A 27,317-nucleotide genomic window follows, 5' to 3' on the forward strand; every position below is an offset into this window, starting at 1 on the left:
AATGTTTACTTGGTTAAAAACCATAAAATTATCTCTAATATTTATTTTTGAATGAGCCAGGATTACTCACTTTGGTTTTACCAATTAATTACTATTCTATCATATAGAACAATAATCTCACGACAGTATATTTTTCTACCGAAGCAGAAATAGATTTTGAAGATAACACTGTCAGCCTTAAAAAGAGTAATGAAAGAGTTAAACATACTGTAAAGCTTTTAAAGACTCCAAGTCAATAATACATATTTAGATTCAGTTGCACGCATAGATATTTATTTCAGAATGTATGAATATCTATTTCTTCGTACCTATCCAGACCTGTACTGCCAGGTTCCATTTTTCCTGACACTAAGAATACTTAAGCAGGGCATTATTCTGTACTCCCTGTCTCTGATTGAGGTGTTGTTGGCACTAGAAACACTTGAAATGGAAATGGCAAGACCAAAGTTCCCTCTTGCCAAGTAAATGAAAAGACACTAATTTCCAAATATTTTATTCTTACATTAAGCACCAACCATGTGTTAGCAATGTACACAAGAGCAGATAGCTCCTTGCCTTAATAAGATGCTTTAAAATGTAAATATATTGTAGTAAGTCTAAACACTTATTTTATTATTGATTTAGGATTTTAAAACAATTTCTCAACGCTCCTGTAAAACTGAGTGCGTACAATAAGAATAAAAGCTCCTAGATAATACATCAGCTTCTTTGAAGAAAGGATTCTTCAACCCAGACACCTGAAAGTTTACTAAAAAGCAGGGAGGACTTCTTCAGCTTGACTGAAGTGTGAAGTTTATTTGTAAACACAGTTTATTTTTACAATTGCCATTTCTGAGCCTTTTGCTGCAAGAGGGTGGCTGTGTTTGAAAAGTGTCCACTGCTCACAGGCAGTATGGCAACCCAGCAGGAAAGAACAAAAACCTGTTTCCACACTACTTTAATCAAAGACAGATCTTCATGATTTAAGGAAAAAAAGCCACTCCTTTATTTCAATGCACCACTTGGACTTCTAAGACCTTTCGATCTTAGAAAAATGGGCTGGGGAACAGCCCCTCTCAGCTTCTGCCACCCTCTCATCTTTCTTCCTCCCAAACACCTGCAGCCAGCAGGCAACTTCTCTCCCTCTCCTTATCTTATCCTTTTGCACTCCTCGCTAAATCTGCTGCTTCAGCTCTTCTCCCAAAGTTTCCCACCAGACAACACTACCATTAACTCCAAGTTGCGCCATCATAAGCTGCCTGGCTGTTGCGTGTTCCCACTCCTACCCTTGAGTCTTCCAGGAAGTATTCATGCTTTTACACTGGGTTCCAATGTAGTAAGTCAAATTATTACTAAGACTGTTAGCAAGAACAAGTGGATTTTTTTTTACATAATGCATTTTGAGAGAGAATTTTAAAATGTAAAGAGTATTTCAGTGAAAAAACTTCCATGTTACACAGGAGCATTTTAAGCAGCCACATTCAAATGAATATAAGGATGGCTATACCAATACAAAAGGAAAGAAGAGAGAAAAAAACAGGAGTCAGTATGGCAGAAAGGGTACTGGACTTTCTGTGGCTCTGCCACTGACCTGTTGCATGGCTTTGGTCAAGTCATTTTACCTCCCACACTTAGTTTGTCTTGTCTACTTAAGCTGTAGGATCTTTGGGACATGGGACTCTGCTCCACTATCTGTTTCCACACCACCTATCACAGCGGGGCCAAATCTTGGCTGGGGCCTCTAAGAACTACTGTAATATAACAAACCACCACCACCACCATTTTGGTCCCTTATGAAAAATCCTCATATGACTTAGAAACATCAACTACGTTTCATAATAAAATTTGTAACTTCATGCCACATATGTAGTCATGCTAAGAAGTGCAGACTGTTCATATTGCTGGGCTAGCAGAACATACTATTCATATTTTTCAAGAAGACCATTGAGAATATTTCCATACACATAATCTAAACACACACCCCTGCAGGTATCAAAACCTGCATCTACTATGGCAGGGTAACAAAATGTCTGAAGACATCTAGATTGTATAATCTAAAATTAAAAATTCATTTGATATGGCATCTTGCATAATCTAGATATTCCAAAGCAGTTCTATTATTGTATTATATTGCACCAATGATTATGAGTTAGAAATTGGTATTGCAGTGACTGTACAGGCAAATATGGCAGTCATTATGAGTTGAGTAATAACAGAGCATTCAGCATCGTGAGACTGGCTAGTTCAGCAATGGGTATAAGTCTTAATTTAAAAGACATTAGATGCTATAGAATTGAATACATTTTATTTATACTTTGTATAGGCTAGGGCTTTAAATTCTAGCTACGAAAGATGTCCTGCCACAGACACACTAAAAAACTGTTCCTCTTCAACTTATTCTGTTGAATTTACATAAATACCTTTGCCTGTCAGAAGAAGAGTAGGACTTTACAGCATTCTTCCATTTGTAAGTAATGGGGTATTTCTGTGGGTCAATCTCTACTCCTTCTACAGCTGCTAAGACATCACTATCCAGCTTTGACGGTTGTTCCCTAGAATATAAATGGTACTAGATGAAAACAGCTGTTAAACTTTTTAGACAAGACAATGTCCCCACACCCCAGTGTAGATATTTTGAAATGTTTTTAATAGGTACATGCATGTCAACTGGATTAGTTGCTCTTCACATTCAAATGGATCGTTTTCAAGCATGCTTTGATATAAGAAATAATGCCCATCCGTAGGGACATTCAATATGCTTCACTGCAAAACAGTATTAGTAGTCAGATCAGAGTACCCTTAAATTCAGTTTCATATATGTTGAGAATGTGAAAGCTATTTAGAACTTAATCTAATTGAAATTAGGGACGTAAAGAGCGTTTAAACTATTAAAATTGTATCTGTTAAACGCGTAACCGTTAACGAGTTCACAACATAGGTGCGGGAATTGGGGGTGCTGCAGCACCCCTATATTTTAAGCAGAGCTCTGCTACTACCCCATATTCATGGCTCCGCTGCTGGCAGCCAGGGCCCCAGGTGCAGGGCCAGCACCTGGGACCCCATGTAAAACACAGGGTGCTGCAGCACCCCCCACACTCTTTAGTTCCGCGCCTATGACATCAGTTCCATGGCAGTGGTCCCGAAACAATGCGGAACCTAGTTCCACATACACTATGAAATGGAATTGCTGCAACGTTTTTAATGTGCACATTAGGCATTTAATCTTTAACTGAATACAATACCAGTAAGACTGACTGGTTAACCGGTTAACATTTTACATCCCTAATGGAAAGGTTCATAACCAAGAACAAGCCTGCCTGACGAACAGGAGCTAGCTCCAGGCTGAGGAGTCTGTTTGAAACCCTAGTACTGAAACAAAACCGCAGAGCTCTTTTCTTCATACTCAAATTCTTTTACATACAATCTTTAGAGAGCGTGAAAGGACTGCATCTTTACTGTAGGAACTGCAAAGCATTTTAAGGAGGTCTTTTTTCAAGTGATTATAACTGGTGTTTGAAACTTTTTTTGAAGAATTTCTTACAGCAAGGTTAAAAGCGTGTGGAACTAGTTTTGCATGTATGGATCAAAGGACAAAAAAGTAAAACAAAATCATATTAAACATCAATCCAATTCATACCCAAAGAGGAATAACTTGTCTGTATTTTCATTTGTTGGTGGAGTTTTCAAAAGAAATCTCTGAGAAGAGGGCTCTTGACACAAATAAGCAGCACACTCAGATTGCACTGCAAGACTGCCAAGCTGCTGCGTCTCTTTGTCCCAGATACCATGGTCCAATGACAGTCTCTCAGCTTCTGATGGTAGTTTTTCTTCTGTCCTTAATTTTGTATCTCCAGGCTTTTCAGTAGTAGCTGGCTCAGAACAGCTTGCCATAGAAAGTGCTGAGCAGGTTTTACCCAGCTGGTCCTTGGATATTCTGACCTGGCTCATTCCTTCAGCCAAAATTCTCTCATTCTCAGTTTTTGCAATGATTTTGTTTGATTTCACCACCAAACATTCCCCTGCCACTGCTTCATCTTGGAAAGACAGTCTTTCAAATTCTGCCATTAAATTGGAGACTGGGGATATAAGGCACTCCTCTCCACCACGTGAATGTTTTCTGTCACTAGTTACCTTCTCATTAGTTACAGGGCTGCAAAATCCATTTTTGCTGGAAGAAACCCCCTTCTCATACTGCATGGAGAGGTCCGATGTTTCTATAATGTTTACTTTGTGCTCCATCGACAGTATGTCACACTCCGAATCTCCAATAGCATCTATACTAGATTCCTTAGACACAACAGGTGGGCTGTTATTCCGTGCTGCATTCTGTCTGTTTTTAATTTCTTCCAAGCTCATGTCGTCATCATCTTCATCTAAAAATGCTCCAACAGAAATGGAATTGCAGCACTTTTTACTTTTGCCTGCAAACAATTTTAATAAAAAGATATAAATAAGAGGCTTGACAACTGAAGTCCTATCAGATAAAACTAGGAACAGATCTATGGTCTTTATGGTTTAAGGTAATTCCATTATCGCATGTATGTATCCATTTATGGAGACCCTTTTATAATCTGATGTAAGTAATGGTATTAGTTAACCTAAGTAATCCTATCATCAAAAAATATACACATCTTGTTTGCAATGATCCTTTATCGTATTCATCAGAGAGATGTTTCCTTTGCTTCTCACTTAAAGTGCCCGATTCACAGAAACAGACCAAGTTCCAAGATAAAATCAGAAGGCAGAATATGATGGCAAAAAGATATAGATGTAAGCTAACTATTAAGTTTGCCATGTCCTCCTACACACCAGAGGTTCCACTGAAGTTACAATGGCACAAAGACAAACCCACAAAAGAAGCTGAATTAAGTTATCTTGTGAATAGGTACCTAAATACATACAGTCCTCTTTCAACAACAGGCAATGATATACACTTTACAGAATGTATTTATTTCTGCAACATGGACCTAGGTGAGCACATAAACTATTGCAGATCCTATTTCTACTACAATATTGCAATTAGAGATTACTGAAAAGTACACAGGAGTTTGATAGAGTACACCCACCTTTTACTGTTGGAGACAAAAAAGCATTCACTTTTTCTATGTTAAGAACATTAGGAGCGTGTCTGAGAAAGAAATTTAACATTGGACAAACCCTTTACTTTACTGCAACTGACTTGGTCGATGGTTAAGCTAGGAATTTTACCAAAGTATCTGCTTTAGCATCAAGTCTGTTGGTTTGAGAATACAGGACTTTAGATGTTAAAGGGAAAAAAAATGGCAAAAGCAGCTCTTTGTTTCCAGGTCCACCTCTCTAAGTACATTGGGGAACCAGTTGCCATATTCATGCTCCTCTGAAGATTTAGCATAGGATCGCTTCACATACACGTTTATTTGGATAGAAATAATTAAACCCACCAACAGCCAACTAGTAAGAGGAGAAATTCTGTAGGGCTGGGTTGTGTGTGCATCCACTCAAACTAATTAAAAGAGAAACTGGGAACAATTGGTGCAGTGAGACTTGTATAACCTTGGTTACAGGAAAAATACTTCCCTAATGGGGAACCACTTTGAAAAGGGATCTGTGCTTACAGCTGGTCAAAAAAATCTGTGTCAGAACAGATATCCATCAGAAAATGTCGTTTCGACAAAACCAAAATGAAATTGATACAATTTCACAATACAAAGAAAATTACTGCAAGAATAAATTTTCTGGAAAAATATAAAAAACATTTCATTTTATTTTGTTTCAGAATTATTTTCACTTTTATATTATATTTATATTATTTACATTACTTCATGATAGGTCAAAGTCATAGCATAATGTGTTTTAATTAAACACTGACAAAATGTCAGTTACACTGCAACAAACAGGAGACACTGATCTAGGCAATAAGAAAAGATGTTACTTCATATAGATTGAAACAGCTGCCCTTAATATTTAAAAATAGAATATTATGACTGTCATAATGACATGATGTCATACTATACTTTAATAATGACATAATGAAAATGTAAAAAGGAAAAAACCCAAAATTTTCCAAAACCAAATTTTTAGAATGATTTCCTCCCCCACCTGCGAATTTCCATTTTTTGGGAAATTAAAAAAAAAAAAATGTTTAGTTTTGTTCCAATAAGGGACAAAAACAAATCCTGAAGCATCGGCATTTCCTGTGAAACGGAAATTCTGAGTTATGACCTGCAGCCCATTAAATTGATACAAAAAGTTTGGATTTAGGCCTTTGTTAGTGTGTCTCCTCTGCCCACAACTGGATAGAATTATTTCTGCTTTAGAATGTTGACTGTACTTCACAAAGGAATTCCCAAACATTCTAAGTGAGAGCCTGGTCCACTGAAGTCAGTGAGAGTTTTGCCATTGACTTTAAAGAGGCCAAGATTTCAATCCAGAATCTGTAATCTAGTGAACAACAGCATGCAAGATGGAGAGTGTTTAATGATATATGATCTGGTAACCTCCCACACTTCTCTAAATTAATGTTTTTACACTGAAAGTAGAATATTTGAGTAACAGATTAATATCTGCAATTAAAAAAAAAAAATTTAATTAAATGTGAACTCCAAGCCCTGCTCACAGTTTTTTCTTAAAGTAAATAATTTTGTTTACAATAATGTTTGCTCTTTTCTTACCAGAAGAATGTGGAGTTTTATATCTGTTGCAGGTTTCATTTTCTCCTGTTTCTTGCTGAGCCTTTTTGCTCATTTCCCGTTGACTCAGGTATTCTTCTAATTTTCGCAACCCCTCCTGGGAAGACAGATCAACAAAACAGCCCAGAAATTCCCAGTATTCAACCCACGGGAACCCCAGCTCATGAGCTAACTCCCTGCAATAAATAAGATAAAACGAATAATTTGTGAAGACATAATATATTAGTATGACAATAAATTTAAAGAACATGTTTTATCAGCTATTTCTAAGCCTCTGAAATTGTGAAACACATGTAAGATTTCTGTAACAACCAAGTTCTGCATCAGCAATAATATGTATCCCTCTCCATAACACATCAGGTGTTATCTCTAATTTCTTTCCTTTTTAGTAATCCTAAAGCTTTACTTATTAATTGTAAAAATGCCTCAGATTGCGATTTAAGATGACTGCGTCTAGGCATCAGGTGGAGAAATTAATCAATTACTGGCATAGGCACTTCTTAGTTGAAGTCAATCAACATTTTTCATTTTTCAGAAAAAGGGTAATTTTAAAGAAAAGATAGACGCCACTCCTTGTTTTAAACAAGCTTAGATGCTTTAAAAGTTTTTACATTTGCGTGCTACCACAACACAGAAAATCTATCTTTTGTGGTGAGGATCCATGCATACCCACATTCACCTTTTACAAAGGTGAAAAAAAAAGGAGTACTTGTGGCACCTTAGAGACTAACCAATTTAAATTGGTTAGTCTCTAAGGTGCCACAAGTACTCCTTTTCTTTTTGCGAATACAGACTAACACGGCTGTTACTCTGAAACCTTTACAAAGGTGGACACTTTTTATTGTGTGGCTGGAGAAAGGATATGGGTATACCTTTCCATCTTTTTCCATTTCACCAAACTTTAACAATCTCCCAGCTTCCAGAAAATGTAGGCAATGCTCAAATCTATTACTCAATTAGCTGACAATCTGATTTTCAAAAGGACAAAGTCCCAATTGTTGGCTTTCTTCATAATCTGAAATATTCTGAGCAATTAGGCAGAAGAACGGGTGGGGTTTGAGAAAAGAGGTCTGGACATAATGCGGGTAACAGTTAAAAAATGTATTTCTTCTCCCCTTCCAAAGTACTGTAGTTAAATAGGTGGCCTACAATGTGCAGAACTACATAATCATGATGGTCCCTTCTGAATTTAAGGTCTATGGGTGTCATTTTTTGAGTAAAAGCATTTTTTACTTACACAAAAATACAATAAGGACCCAAACAAAATATACATTGTAAAATGTTTGTAGAATTTTTGCTTTATGTAGCTTGTTCTTATGTTAACCATTAATGTGCCTTTAGTGATGGAGTTTTTTTTAAATGATTTTCTGGCTTATTGCTAACACATTTCTTTCATGCTGAGATTTTCTTAGTACCTTCCAACTCTTTCAACTCCTCTTTCTGGATCGGATTTCCTGACATTGTGAAAGAAGCCTGCTCTCTCTCTAGGTGGAGTTTTCCAAAGCTTGCGAAATTCTTCTGCCTTCAAAACAAATTCAGAATGTAGACAATAAAAGTACATGCACCTTTAAGCACACTGCAGCTTAAGCCTCTCTACCTAGAAGCTTTTTTGCTTCAGACACACATTAGGTTGTTCAATGACGAATTTAGCTGTTCTTCAGTTGCATATATACAATTCAAGTTTAGCTATATACATTGCTCAACTATAACCACTTATAACTTATGTCTTTCATTTTAGACACAAAATTTCACCCCAACAGACTTGTTTATTGCTGTACACAATTGGTCTCACAAGCACCAATCTGGAAAGTGATATTAGGCATAACTATGAGAAGAGTTACCACAATTTAAAGCTTCCATTACCAACTTCTGTACTACAGCAAGTCACATATTGGGTTTGACTGACTTTTCTAGATTATCCATAATTGTCAAATGGAAATCTCTTTTGTAGCTATAAGGTGGTGTATATCCTCCTTGGAGGATTTTTTTTTTTTAAAAGATAGTGTGTTTTCTCTAAGGCCTTGTATACCTAAGCTATTTACATTAATTATTGAATTTATTTTCCAGGAAATAGCACAGAAGGAAATCTATTGATTGGTGCACACCAGAGAACAGAAGACATACAATTTTAGTTTCTAAAATGTTAATTCTCTAAACTCACCTACATTTTTATCTCATTACATGTGAGCCAGCCAACATTAATAGCTGAGTGCTACATTTAGACGGTTAAGGGTATATGCCCGTGCCTAAAATAATGCATTATTTGTCTTTATGTCACAACTCCACAAGTTTTCAAAGAGTATAAATTTTGAATTTAAATGAATAAGTAAAAATGTAATCAAGAAAGGCTATTTAGGGGGAAAACAACACATTCTCAATAAGCCTGACACATCAAGTGGTCATAAAGTGTCAAAGGAAAAAGCTCTCAACCATGTGTAAGACACTAGTTTGAGTTAAGTCACTTCCTCTAGCTCATCAACAGATGGAAAGCAGACAGCTCACGCATACCAGTGGTACATCTTGCTGGTGACACCACCTGCCAGAAGGGTTACACATGTTAATTAGTATTTCTAAAGGTGTCAGACTAATACGTTCAGATAATAAACTGATGAAATGTCTGAATTGTAGACAACGATTTTTGTATTAAAGATACCTTAATATTTACCTGCCATCATAACGATTATGTTTTCCTATAATTCCATTAGGATTTATTATTTTTTCAATTGGATAAACATTTTACTAGTCTACTCTAGCAAGATTAAGTGGTGATAAACTGATTCAAACATTTAATATCAGTTTTTAGTTAGAATATGCTAGATCTTTTGCCATTTCTAGCTATATGTTTTCATAAGTGCTTAACAGTTACCTCTAAAATCAGTTTTAGTTTCAGGCAGGGGAAACCAGGGCACTTATGTGCAAGGACTGTACAGATCCAGAAGATACATCAAGAGTCATCTTCGTCTTAGAATATTTAACTAGGGTCCCAGTAGGAAAACAAGAGTTTTCAACTATTCCTTTATTTTTACCACCTTTCTCCACTTCCTGATACACTCAGCCTCCTCAGATACCAAAGCTCCACAATAATCTGTTAAGAGGGTTCCAAAAAACATACAAACATACCACCACCCCTTCTCTGCATGGTAAAAATTCCCTCCGCCCCCCACAAAAAACATGGAAAGCAATGATGCTGAACCCTCAGTGGGGTCTCCAAAACTAACAAGCTATGCCAATGAAAGAGCCATCAGCTTGGGCTCAAATTACTATATTTTGAAAGCCACAAGAGAATTAGGAAAGCATCTGGTTTTATGACATCTTCGTTATATCCAGTGGTGAGCTGGTTCGCGCGAACCAGTTGTTAAATTTTGAAGCGGTTTTAGAGCCGGTTGTTAACCCCCTTCCCTGCAGGGGACACTGAGGCTTTGGGCTCTGGCCAGGAAGTGATGTAATTCCTCCTCTGGCCGCTGAGGGCGCTGTGCTGAGCTATGTGAGCTGCTGCCTGGCCCTAGGCACGAGCCCTGTTGCTGCTGCTCCCCTGCCCCTGGGGCTCTCGATGCTGCCTGGTGGGTCCCCGGCTGCTCTGCTGAGCCTGGGCTGCATCCTGCTGCTCTCCCCGTAAGTACTCACCACCCTGCCCGCAGCCAGCCCCTGCCTCCAGCCACCCCCGCACCCCGTGCCCTGCCTCCAGCCCCGTCTCCAGCCACCCCCGCACCCCGTGCCCTGCCTCCAGCCCCGTCTCCAGCCACCCCCCGCCTTGCCTGCAGCCACCCCCGCACACGCTGCCTGCAGCCAGCCTCTGCTGCACCCCCTGCCCTGCCCGCACCAGCCCATCTCCAGCCACCCCTGCACCCCCTGCCCGCAGCCAGGCCTGCCGCACCCCCTGCCCTGTATCCAGCCAACCTCTGCCGCACCCAGCCCCTGCCCTGCCTGCAGCCAGCCCGTCTCCTGCCGCACCCAGCCCCTGCCCTGCCCGCAGCCAGCCTAGACCTCCAGTCAGCCCCTGCCCTGTCTCCAGCCAGTCCCACACCCCCTTGCCTCCAGCCAACCCTGCACCCCCTGCCTCCAGCTAGCCCTGCCACACGCCCGTCTGCAGCTGGCCCCACATCCACTGGTGCCCTGCAGTTCCCAGGGCAGTAACCCTGCACACCTTCTTCAATGAGGTGGGCAGGGAGCAGCTGGGACCCACACATATGTGCACACCCTAGGGTGACCAGACAGCAAGTGTGAAAAATCAGGACAGGGGGTGAGGGGTAACAGGAGCCTATATAAGAAAAAGACCCCAAAATTGGGACTGTCCCTATAAAATCAGGATATCTGGTCACTCTAGCACACCCCCAGGGAGTGGTGGGGACCCACACGTGTGAAATGGAGCTCATTTCTACTTCAGGCCCATCTTTTTAAAAAAGAACTTTAGGCAGGGTTAACATACATCCGTATTTTCCCGGACAGGTCAGGCTTTTTGGTTCTTAAATTGCTGTCTGGGAGGAATTTTTAAAATTTAGACATATGGTAAATTTAGACATATGGAAAATACAGACATATGGTAACTCTGTTGGTACAAAAAAATACATACTGGGGCACATCCCTTAAATCAGAACTTTTTATAGGGAACCGGTTGTTAAGATTTTGGCAGCTCATCACTGATTATATCCTTACCTTGGAGGGAGTCATTGGGCCTGCAAAAGCTCTCACTGACAAGACTGGATCTTTGGGGCTTCCACTGTGTTTAGGTAAAGATGTAAGGGGGTTATCATCTGACTGATCAGGTGACCAAGGTGCACCAATCACTGGAGATGAGGAATTGCCTTCCGCTCGCAATAGTGGCACATAATATCGACCTAAAAATAAAATGATATATGATTTTTTTTTAAGAACCCAATGTTACACTAATTTGCTGCCTCTTTCTGGAATTATTTAAAACGTCAGTACATCTGCATGACTAGAAATTTGACTTAATTTCACTAGCAAAAAAGTCTTCATCTTTTAATAAAACTCACTGCTTCTAATACCAATTCAATGCTGAAGATTTTATTTCAGGTCCCTTTCTCACAAAAGAAGGAATTGCTGTACTGACATATCTGCTTCCCGAGGATCTTTAGCACTTTCAAAACCTGCATGCTGCAAAAACTTACACCCACAGATCTGGCATTTAAGGACAACCACAAGGAAACAAGAGGAATCCCTCACTTTATGATGATTCCCTGTGCAGCCTTTTGTAATTGAGTAGCCTAAAATCTCTGTCTCAAATTCTTGATCAGTAAAATGAGGATAGTACCTACCTCACAAGGGTGTGAGGACTACTGTCTATTCTATAATCTCTAAATATTGATCAACAGGTCATCCAGTTTCTCTCATTGTAAGAGCCCTTTATATCAAAACCAAGGCAACTGGTCAACAGGAACACTACTAAACATAAATATGAAAGTATAAGACAGAATGACAACCAAATTAACATTTTTGGACGTTGTACACACAACGAAGATTACATATTAAATCTCTGAATACAAACCTTTCAAATATTCTCTTATTTTCTCTTTCAGTTCCACCGATTTATTTTTGTTTCTTTCACAGATTACCTGTTAGAAGAAATGTCACTCTTAGTTAGCAAAGCCCACAACATTATCTTGTAATTCCCACGCCCATGTCTTTTTTGGATACAAAAGGGTCCCCTGGTCCTTCAGACATACCACCCACCCACCAACCCACCCACCTGCAAACTGCTTTTTTTTTTTTTAAACCGGAAACACATTTCAGACTTTCCTATAAATAAGTTTTCTGTCAACATTCCAGTAAGAACCGTATGACTCGCCTCCACCAATGTGGAACACTGTGCACCAAATCAAAACTTGCAGCTTTCACATTCAAATCTAAAGTCCACAGGTTGGGTCAGGCCATTAAATGTAATACAACTTGGAGGTAGGAAATTCTAGGGAGCCACAAACTAGAACCTTCCCCCAGATGCAATCAATACTACAAATTTATTCTAGCACTAGAGATGGTATATTCTAACCCTAATAACCTGACATTCTCAAGCAAGAATCTATTGACGTTAGTCAGGGGATCTGTGCTTGAACCCTAAAAATCAAAAATTGTATTGATGTCCAACTGCAATCACCACAGTTCTGCACCCGATGCGGAAAAACTTACTTCTGCTGGAGTTTGACCATACTTGTTTTTTGGATTCTTTACAATGTCTGGGTGTGAGGTAAGCACATTAACCACATCCAGATTCCCAAACTTGCAAGCAAAATGCAATGGAGTATCAAATACCTACAACACAGGAAAAAAAAATTATACATATACCTTCATTGAACATTCCCAGCTTCTCATTCATTACCCAGTCTTAGAATGTATTTGGAAACATGATGTGACCAAACCCGTATATTTATTTTATTTTATTTTTTCCCATCTTAAAAATAGAGCCATCACCATGATTAATCTACAGGGCGCTTTTAAAAAAAAAAGATTTTTAAAAAACAAATCAGGACACAACCTGATAATTTCTGCTACTAGAATCATAGAATATCAGGGTTGGAAGGGACCTCAGGAGGTCATCTAGTCCAACCCCCTGCTCAAAGCAGGACCAATCTCCAATTAAATCATCCCAGCTAGGGCTTTGTCAAGCCTGACCTTAAAAACTTCTAAGGAAGGAGATTCTACCACCTCCCTAGGTAACGCATTCCAGTGTTTCACCACCCTCCTGGTGAAAAAGTTTTTCCTAATATCCAACCTAAACCTCCCCCACTGCAACTTGAGACCATTACTCCTTGTCCTGTCCTCTTCTACCACTGAGAATAGTCTACAACCATCCTCTCTGGAACCACCTCTCAGGTAGTTGAAAGCAGCTATCAAATCCCCCCTCATTCTTCTCTTCTGCAGACTAAACAATCCCAGTTCCCTCAGCCTCTCCTCATAAGTCATGTGTTCCAAACCCCTAATCATTTTTAGAAGTGACAATGCTCCATGCCACTCATGCTCTTCCTTTCATAACAAATGAGTGCCCTAGAAGACATTTAATTCTCACCATTTTATCCGGTGTATTAAGGTAAAGGTCAACTATATATCTAATGCGCTCCTGCAACATTACTTCGTCATCGTCTGGATACATGAGCCGCATAAATTCAGGATTTTCCAAAGTGTCTAATAGCAACTGGCTGATGCCAGCTTGATTCTCCTTGGCAGCAACATGCATGACATTGTACCTACACCCTTCCTGCAAATAAAACACAAACATTAAGAACCATTTGAAATCTAAACAGCTTGCTTCCCTTGCTAAACTTAATTCATTTGACAGCAAAAACTAACTATGGGGGTATCATTCAGTCTTATTTTTAGATTTGTTTTTTGTTACTGGAAAATTTTTCCTTAAAGCAAAAAAAACAAACAGTAAAAGCTCTTTTATCCGGCACTTCACCAACCGGCAAACTCTATAAACCAGCATTTCTGATCTGCACTGAAAGTCTGGTTTATAGTGCCGATGATGCAGGGTTGGCAGGGGGCTGGGGTGTGGGAGGGGCTGAGGGGTGCCAGATGCAGGGGTACTCAGCTCAGGCAACTCCCTGTCTCTGCTGTTGCTGGTAGAGGAATGGCCAGGCGGCTCTGCAGGCATGCTGTCTCCATCCCCGCTCCCTGAGTGCTGACTCCGTGGCTCCCAGCCCATTGGCCGGGAAACCATGGCCAATGGGAGCGGCACTTGCAGACAGAGCTGCCTGGCTGTGCCTCCACCAGGAGCAGCAGGGATGGGGAATGGCTAGAAGAGAGAGTGCCCCCCCCCCCACCTGGCACCCCGAGCCCCCTCCCATACCCAAACTCCCTCCCAGAGTCTATGCCCCACAGCCTCTCCCACGCCCCTACCCCACACTCCAAACCCCTCCCTCTGAGTTAACCGGCATTTTTAATTTACCGGCAGCCCCCGTTCTTCCAGCATGATTATTCTAAAAGCTTTTACTGTAGTTTAAAAATTAGTATCAAAACATTTTTAAGATGACATATTGCACAATTTTGGTAAGATTTTAAAGTTATCCAAGTTATCCTTACAGCTGACGGTACTCTGGCCTTAAACCCACTAAATGCTTAGGACAGATTTAAGTAGAGAAAGGGGCCAGTATACCTTCAAAAGGAGCACCAAAGTATCACCTGACATACTGAGCTTCATAATCACTTCAACAAGAGAAAATTAAAGCCATAAATTTAAAGTACAGTTTGCTATACATACTACAGATTTTACTGTATACTGCATATAAAATTCACTCTGATAAAGTGTCAGCCTACTGACAAATCTCCTCAGTTCTAAAGATTGTGGGTCCAGTGTAGCATTTTGGCAATTTTTTTCAGAGAGGAAACCAGATAAGTAGTGCTTCATCAAGAAGCCACAAGGACTTCTTAATGATCCAGCATTTGCCCTATGTTACAGTTATTCCACTTAATGGGTTTCAAGTAATTCCAGCCTTCCTTAATACTACTGTACATGGTTGATAAGAGTTCATCATAATTGAATGATATAAAGCTAACCCAAGTCTCGGACACTGTACTCAACCTCTGCACTCCAGCCTCTTTGGAGTAGTTGTAAAACAAAATGGGCAAGAAACTGCAAACTTCTTATTTCAGGAAATAGTTAAGCAACCGTCCAACATTTTAAAAAATCCTGCAGGTTAATAATGCATGAAGGGAAAAAGTAGGGAACAGAATACTTAGGGAAAGTTAGAGAATTCTCAGGTTTCTGTTTGCTTTCAACTTACATTAGATTCCGTTCTAACAGAACTACTCTCTCGGCAATATCTTTAAGTGTTCATACTACTACAGGCTTGAATTCAACTCTGCTCCTAGCTTTCTGTCCATGTACATTAAAATTTAACTAGTACTATGAACTAAGAGGACTTCTTAGCAAAAATAAAGAATATTTTAAAATCCTAAGTCCACTTTTTATATTAGGAAAAGTATAGGTCTCATTTTATGTATTCTGGTAATTGAATCAAACATTCTTTAAGGAAAGCCATACCTACAAATGCTCTTACAGATAATGGCTTAAGAGTTTGGTTACTTATTAAGATACCAAGCAGGGATTTTAAACACACAGTTCTGATCTGAAAACAAAAAGTAAAAACGTATTAAGTACTGCAATACCTAACCCCTTAGTTTAATCCTTACATTGAAAGAGCTTCCAAAGGTATTTTTAGTGTTGGTGTAGAACTTTGGATCTGTGCACACCTTCACTACTACTGGTTCTTTATATTAACAGCTAATTGTTTTCAGATTCAGTTTACTTTACTTTGTCTCTCCCTACCTTGGGGTTCATTTCATAGTGTCATTGTGTTCCACTAGCTCTCTCTCTCTCGAGCGTAGATGTACATAGCTTCAGACAACTTCTCTGTATCTTGTGTCCAAATAGCACGTCATTCAGTCCCCTACAGCAGGCATCATCAACTTTTGCATCAATACCAGGGATAGACGCACAAGGCTGCCAAAGCCTACACTGATATCAGCTGCACAAAGGCCTAAGGCACAGACTGTCAATAGTACTGGTGTTCAATGCTTTAACTCATTTGCCCTCTGTCATCCTGGGCAGGGACCCTGACATTCATTTGCTTTGAACTCCCATGGTCAACACTGCAACACTACTTCATTGTACTAAAGTGGATGGAAAAACTCGTGAGAGAAGCAATCTGGTTAAACAAAGACAGCAGGCCTATCGATATTTCCTTCTGCTCTGGGAAATGAACACACCAGCCACAACAGAACTGGGCTAACGGGATGCCTTCTCTGATTGCTTTCAGCATCTAGGGCAGAAAATGCTGCACAGTAGGTATCAAATAGGTTCCTCTTGATGTCGATCAAACTTATTTCTTCAACAGAGGCAATGACTCACTTGAGTCAACGTCAACCAGACTGGCAAGTCCAGAGTAGCAAGGAAGTCAACACCAACCTCAGTAGCACATTAAAACACCAAAAGTGAAACCACCATAACCTGTTTTGGTGACGGTGATTCATCATGTCTAGCTGGGTGCCTATAGTTTGTTCAGGGACAACTTAAGCCCTATTCCATTGGAATGATGCCAAAAACTCCCCCAAACCTTGAAGCCCAGCTATGACTCTTCACTAGGTCATTCAAGGCAACAGCTAAGATACGATTTAGTCACAGAGGTCATGGATTCCATGACTTTAACAGACCTCCGTGACTCAGCTGTCAGTGGAGGGGGCGGAGCCGGGGCTGTGCATCCCCAACCCATGTCTTCAGCCAAAGCTGGGGCTGTATGCCCCCCTTGCAGCTGTGGCAGGAGCCAGGGCTGTATGCCCCACCTCTCACCATGGCTTCAGCAGGGGCTGAAGCCATGGCTGTGCATCCCCCTTCATCCTCCACAGCTACAGCCAGAGTTGGGCACCACCCACCTCCTCCCAGGGCAGCAGCAGAGGTTGAGACGGGGCTTTGAACCCACCCGTGGTGGTATAGCTGGGGCTGTTGTTTTCCCCCACATGGGGTTCCAGCTATCATTCCTCCTTCCACCTCTCCCAGCCCTCGCTCCCCTGTTATTTTTAGTAAGTCACAGACTGGTCACAGCTCCTGTGAATTATTGTTTATTGCCCGCAACCTGTCTGTGACTTTACTGAAAATAACGATGACAAAATCTTAACCTAACCTTAGCAATAGCCTACAAATTCATCCTGACTTACGGAAGTATCAGGATTCAGCCAGCACGATCTTCAAGAGCTTTCTATAGGAAAAGACTGCTCATGGTGACATATTTGAAAAAAATCTAACAGCCACTCCAGTTACAGAATAATAGAAATATAGGGCTGAAAGGGAACTTGAGAGGCCATCAAGTTCAGCCTCCTGTGAGAGCCCTGACCTAGTGACTTTCAACTGATCTGCCTCTCACCTCCTCCTGAACCTCAGAACAAATGTATATATTCTTGACGTATAGCACAACAGTTCCTCCTTCCCCACCCCGCCTGTCCTTCCTGAAAAAAAACTATATCCCTCCATATCAATATTCCAGTCATGAGACTTATCCCAAGTACCTGCAATGCCAACTAAGTGATAATTTAGCTTATGTAGGAATACTTCCAGTTCTTCCTGTTTATTCCCTATACTCCTTGCATTTATGTTTAGACATATAAGATGTTGAGCAGGTTCGCTCACTGATTTCACTTGTTGCTGTGATGACCCTACTGTAATTTTCCATGTCCTCCCACATCTAGCTCTCTGTTAAGGTTGCCTCCTTCCTGCCCTTAGTGTTTTTTTTTTTTTACAAGGCAGAGATCAGAGAGAGTGTATCTGACAGCATTCAAGATTTCTTGAAACCCTGGATGCTTCCACATTCTAAAAATGGAGGAAGAAAAGCTGTTGATGCAAAGCCCACTGCATCATTTGGCAGACTTAAATCAAGAGCTGATACAAGCTCCAAAAGGAGAAAGAGCACAGAGTTTTAAATTGAGAGCGTACAACAATGAAACTGACCAGTACTGGAACTGGAGCAAAGATGCCAAGACAATGGGAGCTAAAAATTCTTGAAACTATGAGGTGATGGCCACTGACTGGTTTGACAAAGAAAAACAGAAAAAGAAAAGCATCAGACTACAAAAACCAGTAAGGTTGAAAAACTCCATATTGTTAACAAAAACAGATAAATTTCAAATTAGAATGAGCTAAATGAAGCATCAAATTAGACTAGATGCAGCGCAGCAGAAACAGCCAGTTGCAGCTACCCAGCTTCACTGACCACAGAACTGGATGGTTGAGTCCTGGTCTCAGTTGGACACAAGGGTCTGGCTCTTTGTTAACTGTTTCTATGAAAAATATTTGGTTTTGAGGCTGGGAGGAGGGAAAAGGAGGAATTTTTCCAGTTCTACTTTGGAAAACATTCTTACTTGTACAATTGTTGGGTTGTCTCCAGATCCAATCAGATAGCGTGGGTTACTCCAGATAAGTTCTGAAAACGTTGCTTCATCTCCTTTCTCTACAGCTTTCCGAAGTTTGGCAGTAAGGTCCTGAGTACGGGGACTTTTATAACTGTTGGCTCTTTCTTTATTAACCGTTTCTGTCTCAGGGGAGCACAAGCCATCTAACAAAACAAAAAAGTTTTTATATTATTCTTGATGCATTTTCTCCAAAATATGTTATTTTCATATCCTCTGCCACTGAAATATGCTTTTAATTTCAAATTTTTAGAGTAAGATCACAAATGTTTGTTCATTAAATACTAGCAATTTGTAATGGGGAAACAACTATAATTTCTTTTTGCTATAACACAATATACACTTAGATTTTCAAGGCTTTGATTTTAATTGGTGAAACTGATCACTGCCGCTCTGTTTCCATCCAAAAAGAAAAAAATATTTTGCAAAAATCAAAATGTACAAAGAAAGTTAAAAATATATGTTGAACTTGTAAGCGATTTGCTCTTTTGCTGTCAATTCTATCAATTAAGAATACTGTGAAATATGATCAAATTTAATTATTTTATTTCAGAAGCTGTTAGGAATCTTTGTCAACTCAGTACAATTACTGTGATTTTTAAAATATCTTCCCAATTAAAAAATGTAAATGATTAAAACGAATATTGGTTGAAAAATAAATAAAAAATAAAATCCTACCACATCTGTCCGTACAGCAACAGGCAACATGTATATGGGCTGTGTAAAATATATTTTATGTTAGCTTTAGTAAAACAATGCACAATAAGTTTGCTTCATAATCCATGTGGTTCTTTGCATGACTGAACTCAACTCTGAATAAGACCAATTTATTTTATGGTAATTGGACTGAAAACAACGGAAGACAATGGAAGGAAATCTAGCCAAGATCTTTTGCATTTGTACAGCACCTAGTACAAGGAGTCCTGGTCAGTGACTAGGGCTCGGAGACACTACAACAATACAAATAATAAAAATATCTTTTTCTCTTTGTCTTAAATCAAGAAACAGCCAACTCCAACCCGATTCCATGCTCATTCTTTAGGATACAGTAATGCATCCGATGAAGTGAGCCGTAGCTCACGAAAGCTTAAGCTCTAATAAATTTGTTAGTCGCTAAGGTGCCACAAGTACTCCTTTTCTTTTTAGTAATGGTACAGTTGCCAATGTACCAAAAATATATTTTATTTTGTTTCTGAACATAATTCTTGGTCTCTTGAATTTCTAGGAAACAGTTACCTTCACTACGCAGGAGACTTCAGAATTCTCCTTTCTCAGGCTGACAGAGTAGTGTTTTAACTGAGGTAAAGCTCAGACTCAAATAGAAGGAATAGAGATAGGATTTCTGTTGCATATATTTCTAGCTTTTTCTCATGTTAATGGACAGATTAAACATGGGCTGTCATTTCTCTATACACAATGATAGCAGTCCCATTTAGACTAAATTAAGATCCACAATTCTGGGTTAAGATCTCCTTTACTTTAAAGAAAAGCTTGGAAACAAATTTTAATGTAAGATTCCAAGAAATTCGAAACCTTTACACTGCACTCTACATTTGTGAAGGGCTCATCTGCTATCAGATTGATTCACAAGTTCTATGATTTCAAAACTCTCCCCCCACCTCCTAAAAAGTTATGATACTATGATGCATACGTTTAGTCTACACAGACATATGCTTTTACTCACCTCTGTTGAATAGTGGTCCTATTTTCACTGGAGATAAAGATAAGGATGACTTGCTTGGAGATGGGAAGTAATCACATATTCCTTTTGCAAATTTCTCAGCATCTTCTCTGTTGGAGAAAGCTTTAAATCGGGAGCCCTTAATCATCTTAACAGCCTGCAGAGCTTCCTTTTTATCATCATAAACATGCACTTTCTCTGGAATAGAAACAGTACAACCAAAATTAAGCTCTCTCCATAACACCACACTTCAAGGTCAAATTTAATCATGGAAATCAGATTACAAAGTTCTCAAACTGCCCTTCAAGCTTTGTTCCCACATTGTGTTTACCTACCAAACATGGTATACTAGATGCAGTCTGTAATAAAGAACATACCTGCTAATGTTGCAAGTGACCTTTATAAATTTTAACCTCTAAAACTAGATAGGTAGAATTTCATCACTTCCAACCAGTGCCAGATTGAATGGAACATAATGTGTGGTGTCACTGCAATATTTTCAGGAACTTTTGCTAGAGGGAGAGACGCAATGGTATTAATAGCACAAGAGCATCACTCTCTCTTTAAAAAGATGACTTACCATCTTCACCAAGTGAGATATAAATATCTCAAATCAAGACCGAAAGCTAACATATTAATAGTCATAAATTCTTTTCAATATTCTTTTGTATAGGAAGATCTACTATAAAAGTGACTCTGTCATAATTTGAAGACTTCCCAACACAGAACCTTCCACTGTGTCCAAAGCTTTTTATTAAGTAGTATTCTGTTCTGTTGGACACTGGATTTATCATAAAGAGCAGGACATTCTTGAGGAGGAATAAATTACCACTGCTTCAAAGTGTAAGAGCCCCTATCTTCTATCAGAAGATATTCTGAAATGTTTTCTTGACATCTTAGAACTGAGAAATTTGGTAATATCTTATTTTAGGTTGCATCAAATGAGTAAAAAGAAAGAATTATATGATCTAGGCCTTAGGATATCACATGCCTATGAGATGTGAAGGAATACATAGAACTTGGTAATAAAAACTACTGATGCCATCAGTTCAAAACCTACATTTTTTGAATGAAGTGTTGACTGCTTCTTTTTCTGATTGCTTTTTTTGTTCCTGTTGAATAGGTGGTGTAAAAAGTGAGAGAAGATCATTTCTCTCATTTTTCTTTCACCTGAGTGACATCTAGTAGGGGTGCTCATGAATGCCAGCTGTTATGGTAGAACAAGTGGAATGACTTATAACCATGATTCTATACACTGGAAGTGATGCTTACTGTTTTTTCCCCAACACTTCTAGACAAAACCTTCAAACAAGCAAACAGTGTAAAACCTCCAAAATAATGGCAAACTGCCATTAAAAAAATATTACGAACTCATACACAGATCCTAATCGAATTAAAAATAGACAAGAATTTATAAGTAGGGTCCAGTGTAAATAATTAAAGTGTCTCCAATCCATGATTGTTTAAAAAAGGACAACATCAAAATTTACTAACATTATCTGTAAAATTAATTCCATCCTTGAAATTGAGTAAATTTACTTGTAAAATTAATTCCATACTAATTCCGTGAAATTCAATACTTTAGAAAATTCACAACTGTAAATGGCAAACAAAAAAAAAAAATCAATCATGATTTACACAGGGCCCGGTTTATAAATTCTTAACACTGAAAATTTGAAACAATATATGAAGACCTTGGGACAATTCTTGTTTCACAGACCAGAAGAAGCTACAAAATAACTTACATTATGTTCATTGGGGCAAAATAATGTGTTAATCAATGTTGTAAAGTACAATATAAATGTACAATGTTATATAAATTATTTAGTACATTCTCAATTACTTAAACTCCTACACTACTAGGAGCTGAAGATAAACTATATATCTTCAGAAAGTCTCAGAATGTACATTAAACCTTTCATAACAAATTTTTATACCCATTCCCTCAAATGGGAATTACCACTTGCATTGAAACAAAATGCTTAATCTCTCGGATGCATTTTGGCTGGGGAGGGAAGAAAACAAAAAGAGAATGACAGGTTTCAGAGTAACAGTCGTGTTAGTCTGTATTCGCAAAAAGAAAAGGAGTACTTGTGGCACCTTAGAGACTAACCAATTTATTTGAGCATGAGCTTTCATGAGCTACATGCATCCGATTTATTTATTTATTTGAGCATAAGCTTTCATGAAGTGAGCTGTAGCTCATGAAAGCTTATGCTCAAATAAATTGGTTAGTCTCTAAGGTGCCACAAGTACTCCTTTTCTTTTAGATCCTTATTGTAAACGATAGTATGGTCTTATAAATGCTTTGGTGCTTTAGCGATTCGAACTGAGGAAAATTTTTCAGTGCAAAAATTTAGACATCAAAACGCGCTCCATCAACTGTTTACTACCTAACCTTTCTGAAGATGATCAGTAGCCAATATAAATTCTGAATTTGATTCCCCAGCCCTGACTTGTGCTTTAGTTGCCTATGATGTAATACTGAGCATGTCTCCATACATTTGTTGACTAATAACTAGAAATAAAGGGTCAAAACTAGCTACATTACTATTAGACAAAGGGGATTTAGAGATTTCCTCCAGTGCTCCCCATTCCCATCCAATGTATTGTAGTCTAAATAAATTACCAAAATAATTGAAACTGGTGTTATTATATTGCATTATTTGACAAATAAAATATGCAGAATTCTAAAATATTGTGCGCAGAATTTTTAATTTTTGATGCTGAATTCCCCTTAGGAGTAATAACACCATATACCTAAAAAAGGAATACACCAGCTGGAAAACATTATTTTCTTTTGTAATATGTTATGTAAAAGGCACATGCGATCTCTGACCTTCAAAAATAGTCAAACATATGAAATTATAAATGTAATTACCATTTCTTGCCAGTATGTCATCATAAACTGGACATACGCCATAGTATAGAGGAGGATCTCTAGATGGTGTCTGAGCATTTATTTGCGAATCAACATCTACTCCTCCACAGACTGACGCAGAACAGGTCTTGTGCATTACAACTTCCTCTTCTGGGGGATTCAGGCCCATATTGTACCCAAAGTCTCCCTCTTCAGAGACATTTACATGACTCTTGTCGTTCACTGCAGTAGATTTCCAAGCTCTTTGTACTTCTGACTGGCTACTATGAAATGCAATGTTTTCAGAAGATTTCTCTGAAAGAGTGGATGCATTAATCTCCAACCCTCCTTGTTGTTCCAACAAAAACTGAGCCAATTTTTTTTCAAAAATAAACCTGGTGGTTGAGGTAATGGGTCCACACTTCAGTCCAGCTTTCACAATTTCTTCTCTAAGATCATCTGGCGTTAGCTGCTTCAGTCGAGACAATATAGTATCCATTGTTATTTCACCTGGAAAAAATGCAAAGTGACATCAACTGTAGCTACAAACACTCTGCTTTTTTCTGACTATTGAAATATTTTCTATTAAATGCAAGGGAAAGCGTGACATATGTTATTTTAGTTATCTGCTCATGAAGGAGAGAACTATGTAGGTTGCAAAAAGACAGTATAGTATTTTTCCAGTCAACACATGGAAAAAACAATTTTTAGAAACTAAAATGGCTCTTCTCCTCTCCCTGTTCTCAGGGCAAACAACTGGAAGTGTGACTGGTCACTTTGCCAGATTTCCCTCTCCACCAATGACACTTCATTTTGCCTCCAACCCGTCTATCTCAAAGTTATGGGGGTAGCACAGGAATTCTCTTACCACAGGAATAGCCTCCACTGTTACACACTTCCACATTCAGTCAAGAAGCAGAGGCTGCAAGCAAATATGATCTCAGTGTAAACTATTACATTTCTTACCATAAAAACCCATACATGGGACTTGACTCTGAAGACCATAACTAAACTTAAAATGTGTGATTACAGTTTGTAGGAGCTAAATGGTACACATGCTATAAAAATAAGCACACAGCATTCTACAAGATACCATAAAGACTTCAGCTTTTTCCTACTCTAGAGTCTGGAAGAGTGTTTGAGGGAAAACTAAGATTCAGTTGTATTGTCATGCTGTTTGGTCTCTGAATTTTTTCCTTAAACAGCAACTACCCTACTAAACTATCCCTTTACTTTGCCACATATCTATCTTATTAGCACCTTGGGGTGAGAAAGCAAGGAGAGCACAAATCATAAAACAATACCGTATATACTCAATCATTAGCCCCTTTGTTTATAAGTCAACACCCCAAGATGGATAGGTAAAAATAGTAAAAACTGTATGACCCTTTCATAAGCCAACCCTATATTTCAAGGGTTGGCAAACTCTGGCTCCCAGCCCGCCGGGGTAAGCCGCTGGCGGATCGGGACGTTTTGTTTACCTGGAGCGTTTACAGGCACGGAGCCCGCTCAGCTCCCAGTGGCTGTGGTTTGCCATTCCCAGCCAATGGGAGCTGCGGGAAGTGGCGCGTGGCCACAGGGAACTGAGGGGCTCCATGCCTGCAGACGCTCCAAGTAAACAAAACGACAATGTATTACATATTCAATTCAATGATTTCATAGTTTAAAGTCATCAAATTTTGGTTTATAAGCCGACCCCCGCTCTCTGATGCATCACTTTTTTACCAAAAATATTCAGCTTATGAACAAGTATATACAGTAAACTAAACTGATATATACTTCACCTCAGGTGACCATATCATTAAACACATTTAAATAATTATTTTGGGGAGGAAGCTGAGACATTATTATAAATAGATCCAACTGGTATGGGTCATATTTATGTCATATTTACTATCAAAAGCGAAGTCCCTATTTGACAGAAGGTAGGAATAAAACTGGAGATCTAAAAGGTTGTATTTGCATACCATTGCATCAAGACACAATCCCCGCCTCTGTTTTTTTTTTTAAATCAAAAAAGGTTTTCATTTTTGCAGCTTTTACTACTCTTTAAAATTGTTTTAAGCACTGTGTTTTCAAGCAATGATTAAAGTTATGTCTACACTGCTGTTATCTCTACACGTCAGAACTTCTGTCACTCAGGGGTGTGAATAAATTTACACCAACATAAGTGCCAGTGTGGACAGCGCTATGTTGGCGGGAGAGCTTTTCCTGCCAACATAGCTTCTGCAATTCATGGAGATGGTTTTATTATGCTAACAGGACAGCAGCTCATGTTGTCATAGAGCATCTTCACCAGACGTGCTGCAGCTGCTTAGGCACAGCTGCACCACTGTATATGTAGACCTGCCCTTAGTCTTCAAATCCATTTTTCACCCACCCAGTTTGCCAAAACTTTCAGTTTTCTGCAACAGCTATACATATGAATTAAATTTCGGAAAGACTCTCCATTATGTTAAGAAACATTGTGAGACAAGTATTTCAATGAGATCATATCATTTAATTCCTCCCTCCTTAAAACCTGCACAATCCTAAAACTCAGCCCTGTCTTTAGCTACAAATCAGGTGAAGAAGTAGCCAAGATGTGTGTGCAACAGAAGAATAGTGTGTATGACTGGGGACTCTGTGTTTTGGGTATTTCTAAAGAGCATATTACTATGGCACCTAAGAGTCTCACACTCACGTGTGTGGTAAAAAATATACTGGAAAATGTGTCTGCGATAAGATGTGGGGAAGAGGGAGCCTAGACGGAAAAAGGACGGATGATTACTAGGGTGAGGTTAGTGACAAGATGTTGAGAAAACACTGGGCAAACACAACGTGCGAGAGGGAGACGATCTAGAGATGGGAAAGGAAAAACAGGGAAGGGACACGTTGGAAAGAGAGTGATCCCTGGGGGTGGCGCAGATAACACGTGGTGGGGAGTTGGCGGCACAAGCAGCAATGCTGCCTCTAGGCAAGTCTAGCCAAAGGCGTCTGGAGGCAGGTTTGGGGCAGGCCAGCCCCACAACAAAGAGCAAGGGTGTGGCAGGCTCGGCGAGAAGAGAAGCAGAGCAGCAGCTGCACACACAGACGCCGCGACGCTCTCAGGGGAGTCAGGTCCGACAAGGGGTGAGGGAGGCGCTCGGTGGGCAAGCCGCAGAGACCGGCTGCCCGAGTGAGAAAGGGCCCGTGAAGAACCGGGGAGAAACGCCTGGAGGCCCCGAGATCTGCGGGGGCCATGGGGGCGGTTACCCCAGGCTGCTGCCCCGCCAGAGCCCGGCCGTTCATCCAGCAGGCCTGGAGGCAACGCTCCCCCTCCCGGCTTCCCCAGAGTCTCTCACCTGGGCGGCTCCCACTGCAGCGCCGGCTCCCCCCGGGCAGCGCAGGTGGCGAGGGGAGCGGCCCCGGCGCCCTCCGGCCGCCCGGCCTCCTGTCCAGCAAGCGGAGCAGCCAGCCTACCACGCCGATCACCGCGCAGGCGGCCAACAGCTCCCAGCCCGGCCAGCGGCCCCCGCCGGCCCCCCACAGGGAACCCCAGACCGACCCGGCCCACCGCTCCATCCCCGTTCCGTCTCAAGCCCAGGCCCAGGCCAAGCTCAGCCCACCCGCCTCACGCCAGATCCCGGGCACTCCCTTAACAAACGCCCTTTAGGGACGGTACCTCAGGCAGCCTCCCGGCTTCCGTCTCCTCCTCCTACCCCCTCCCCGCCCCGCGCGGGCACCGCTATCGCGCCCGCCGCACCTCAGGGGGCCTTACAAGGACCCCACCCGCCAGATTAGGTCTGTGTTCTCCAGTGCCTGAGGGGAAAAAAACAGATCTTCTCCCCCCCCTTCACGGAGCTGCCTGACAGGAAATCATTTCCCCCTCCCGCCTACACCTCCTGAGTCCTGCCCAAGTGCTTGACGGGAAAGCAGAGCGCACAATAATAAGCTGTCCAGGCTACTGCCTGACGGGAATTTAACAACGCACGGCCCCGCCGCCGGGTGGGAAAAAAACATGACGGGGCTCGCGTGGGCTGCGCCTGTCCGCCAGGTGCTTCAGAGAGAAGGGACGGGACCGGGCAGTTTCTCAAGCCGTCCATCACCTGTCGTCCAGGCCCAGCGTCTGGCAGTTCAGAGGCTTGGCGACACCCAGAGCATGGAGCTGTAGCCCTGCCCGGCTTGGCTAACAGCCATGGGTGGACCTAGTTCCTTTCTGAACCCCGGAATCCTCTTGGCCTTCACACGAACAAGTCCC

General features: G+C 40.4%; 1 protein-coding gene across 2 annotated transcripts in view; it reads right to left on the minus strand.

Annotated features, from left to right (window-relative positions):
• Positions 1–26,769, minus strand: part of ANKLE2 (ankyrin repeat and LEM domain containing 2) — a 30,785-nt gene extending 4,016 nt beyond the window's left edge. The window contains exons 1-12 of one of the 2 annotated variants that reach the window (XM_077835516.1): positions 26,742–26,769; positions 23,120–23,608; positions 20,242–20,436; positions 18,510–18,703; positions 13,669–13,857; positions 12,792–12,914; positions 12,154–12,220; positions 11,301–11,482; positions 8,063–8,169; positions 6,630–6,823; positions 3,617–4,400; positions 2,400–2,531 (exon numbers count right to left, since the gene is read on the minus strand). In XM_077835516.1, coding sequence (XP_077691642.1) covers positions 2,400–2,531; positions 3,617–4,400; positions 6,630–6,823; positions 8,063–8,169; positions 11,301–11,482; positions 12,154–12,220; positions 12,792–12,914; positions 13,669–13,857; positions 18,510–18,703; positions 20,242–20,436; positions 23,120–23,597 — 2,645 coding nt within the window. In that variant the 5' untranslated portion in view covers positions 23,598–23,608; positions 26,742–26,769. Of the gene's footprint in view, positions 1–2,399; positions 2,532–3,616; positions 4,401–6,629; positions 6,824–8,062; positions 8,170–11,300; positions 11,483–12,153; positions 12,221–12,791; positions 12,915–13,668; positions 13,858–18,509; positions 18,704–20,241; positions 20,437–23,119; positions 23,609–26,421; positions 26,722–26,741 lie in introns of those variants that run through there. The other variant, XM_077835515.1, reaches the window with a different exon arrangement.
• Between the last annotated feature and the right edge of the window lie 548 nt (positions 26,770–27,317).

The sequence above is a fragment of the Eretmochelys imbricata genome, chromosome 15 (assembly GCF_965152235.1).
Source record: "Eretmochelys imbricata isolate rEreImb1 chromosome 15, rEreImb1.hap1, whole genome shotgun sequence".
In the NCBI taxonomy this organism is placed as follows: domain Eukaryota; kingdom Metazoa; phylum Chordata; order Testudines; family Cheloniidae; genus Eretmochelys; species Eretmochelys imbricata.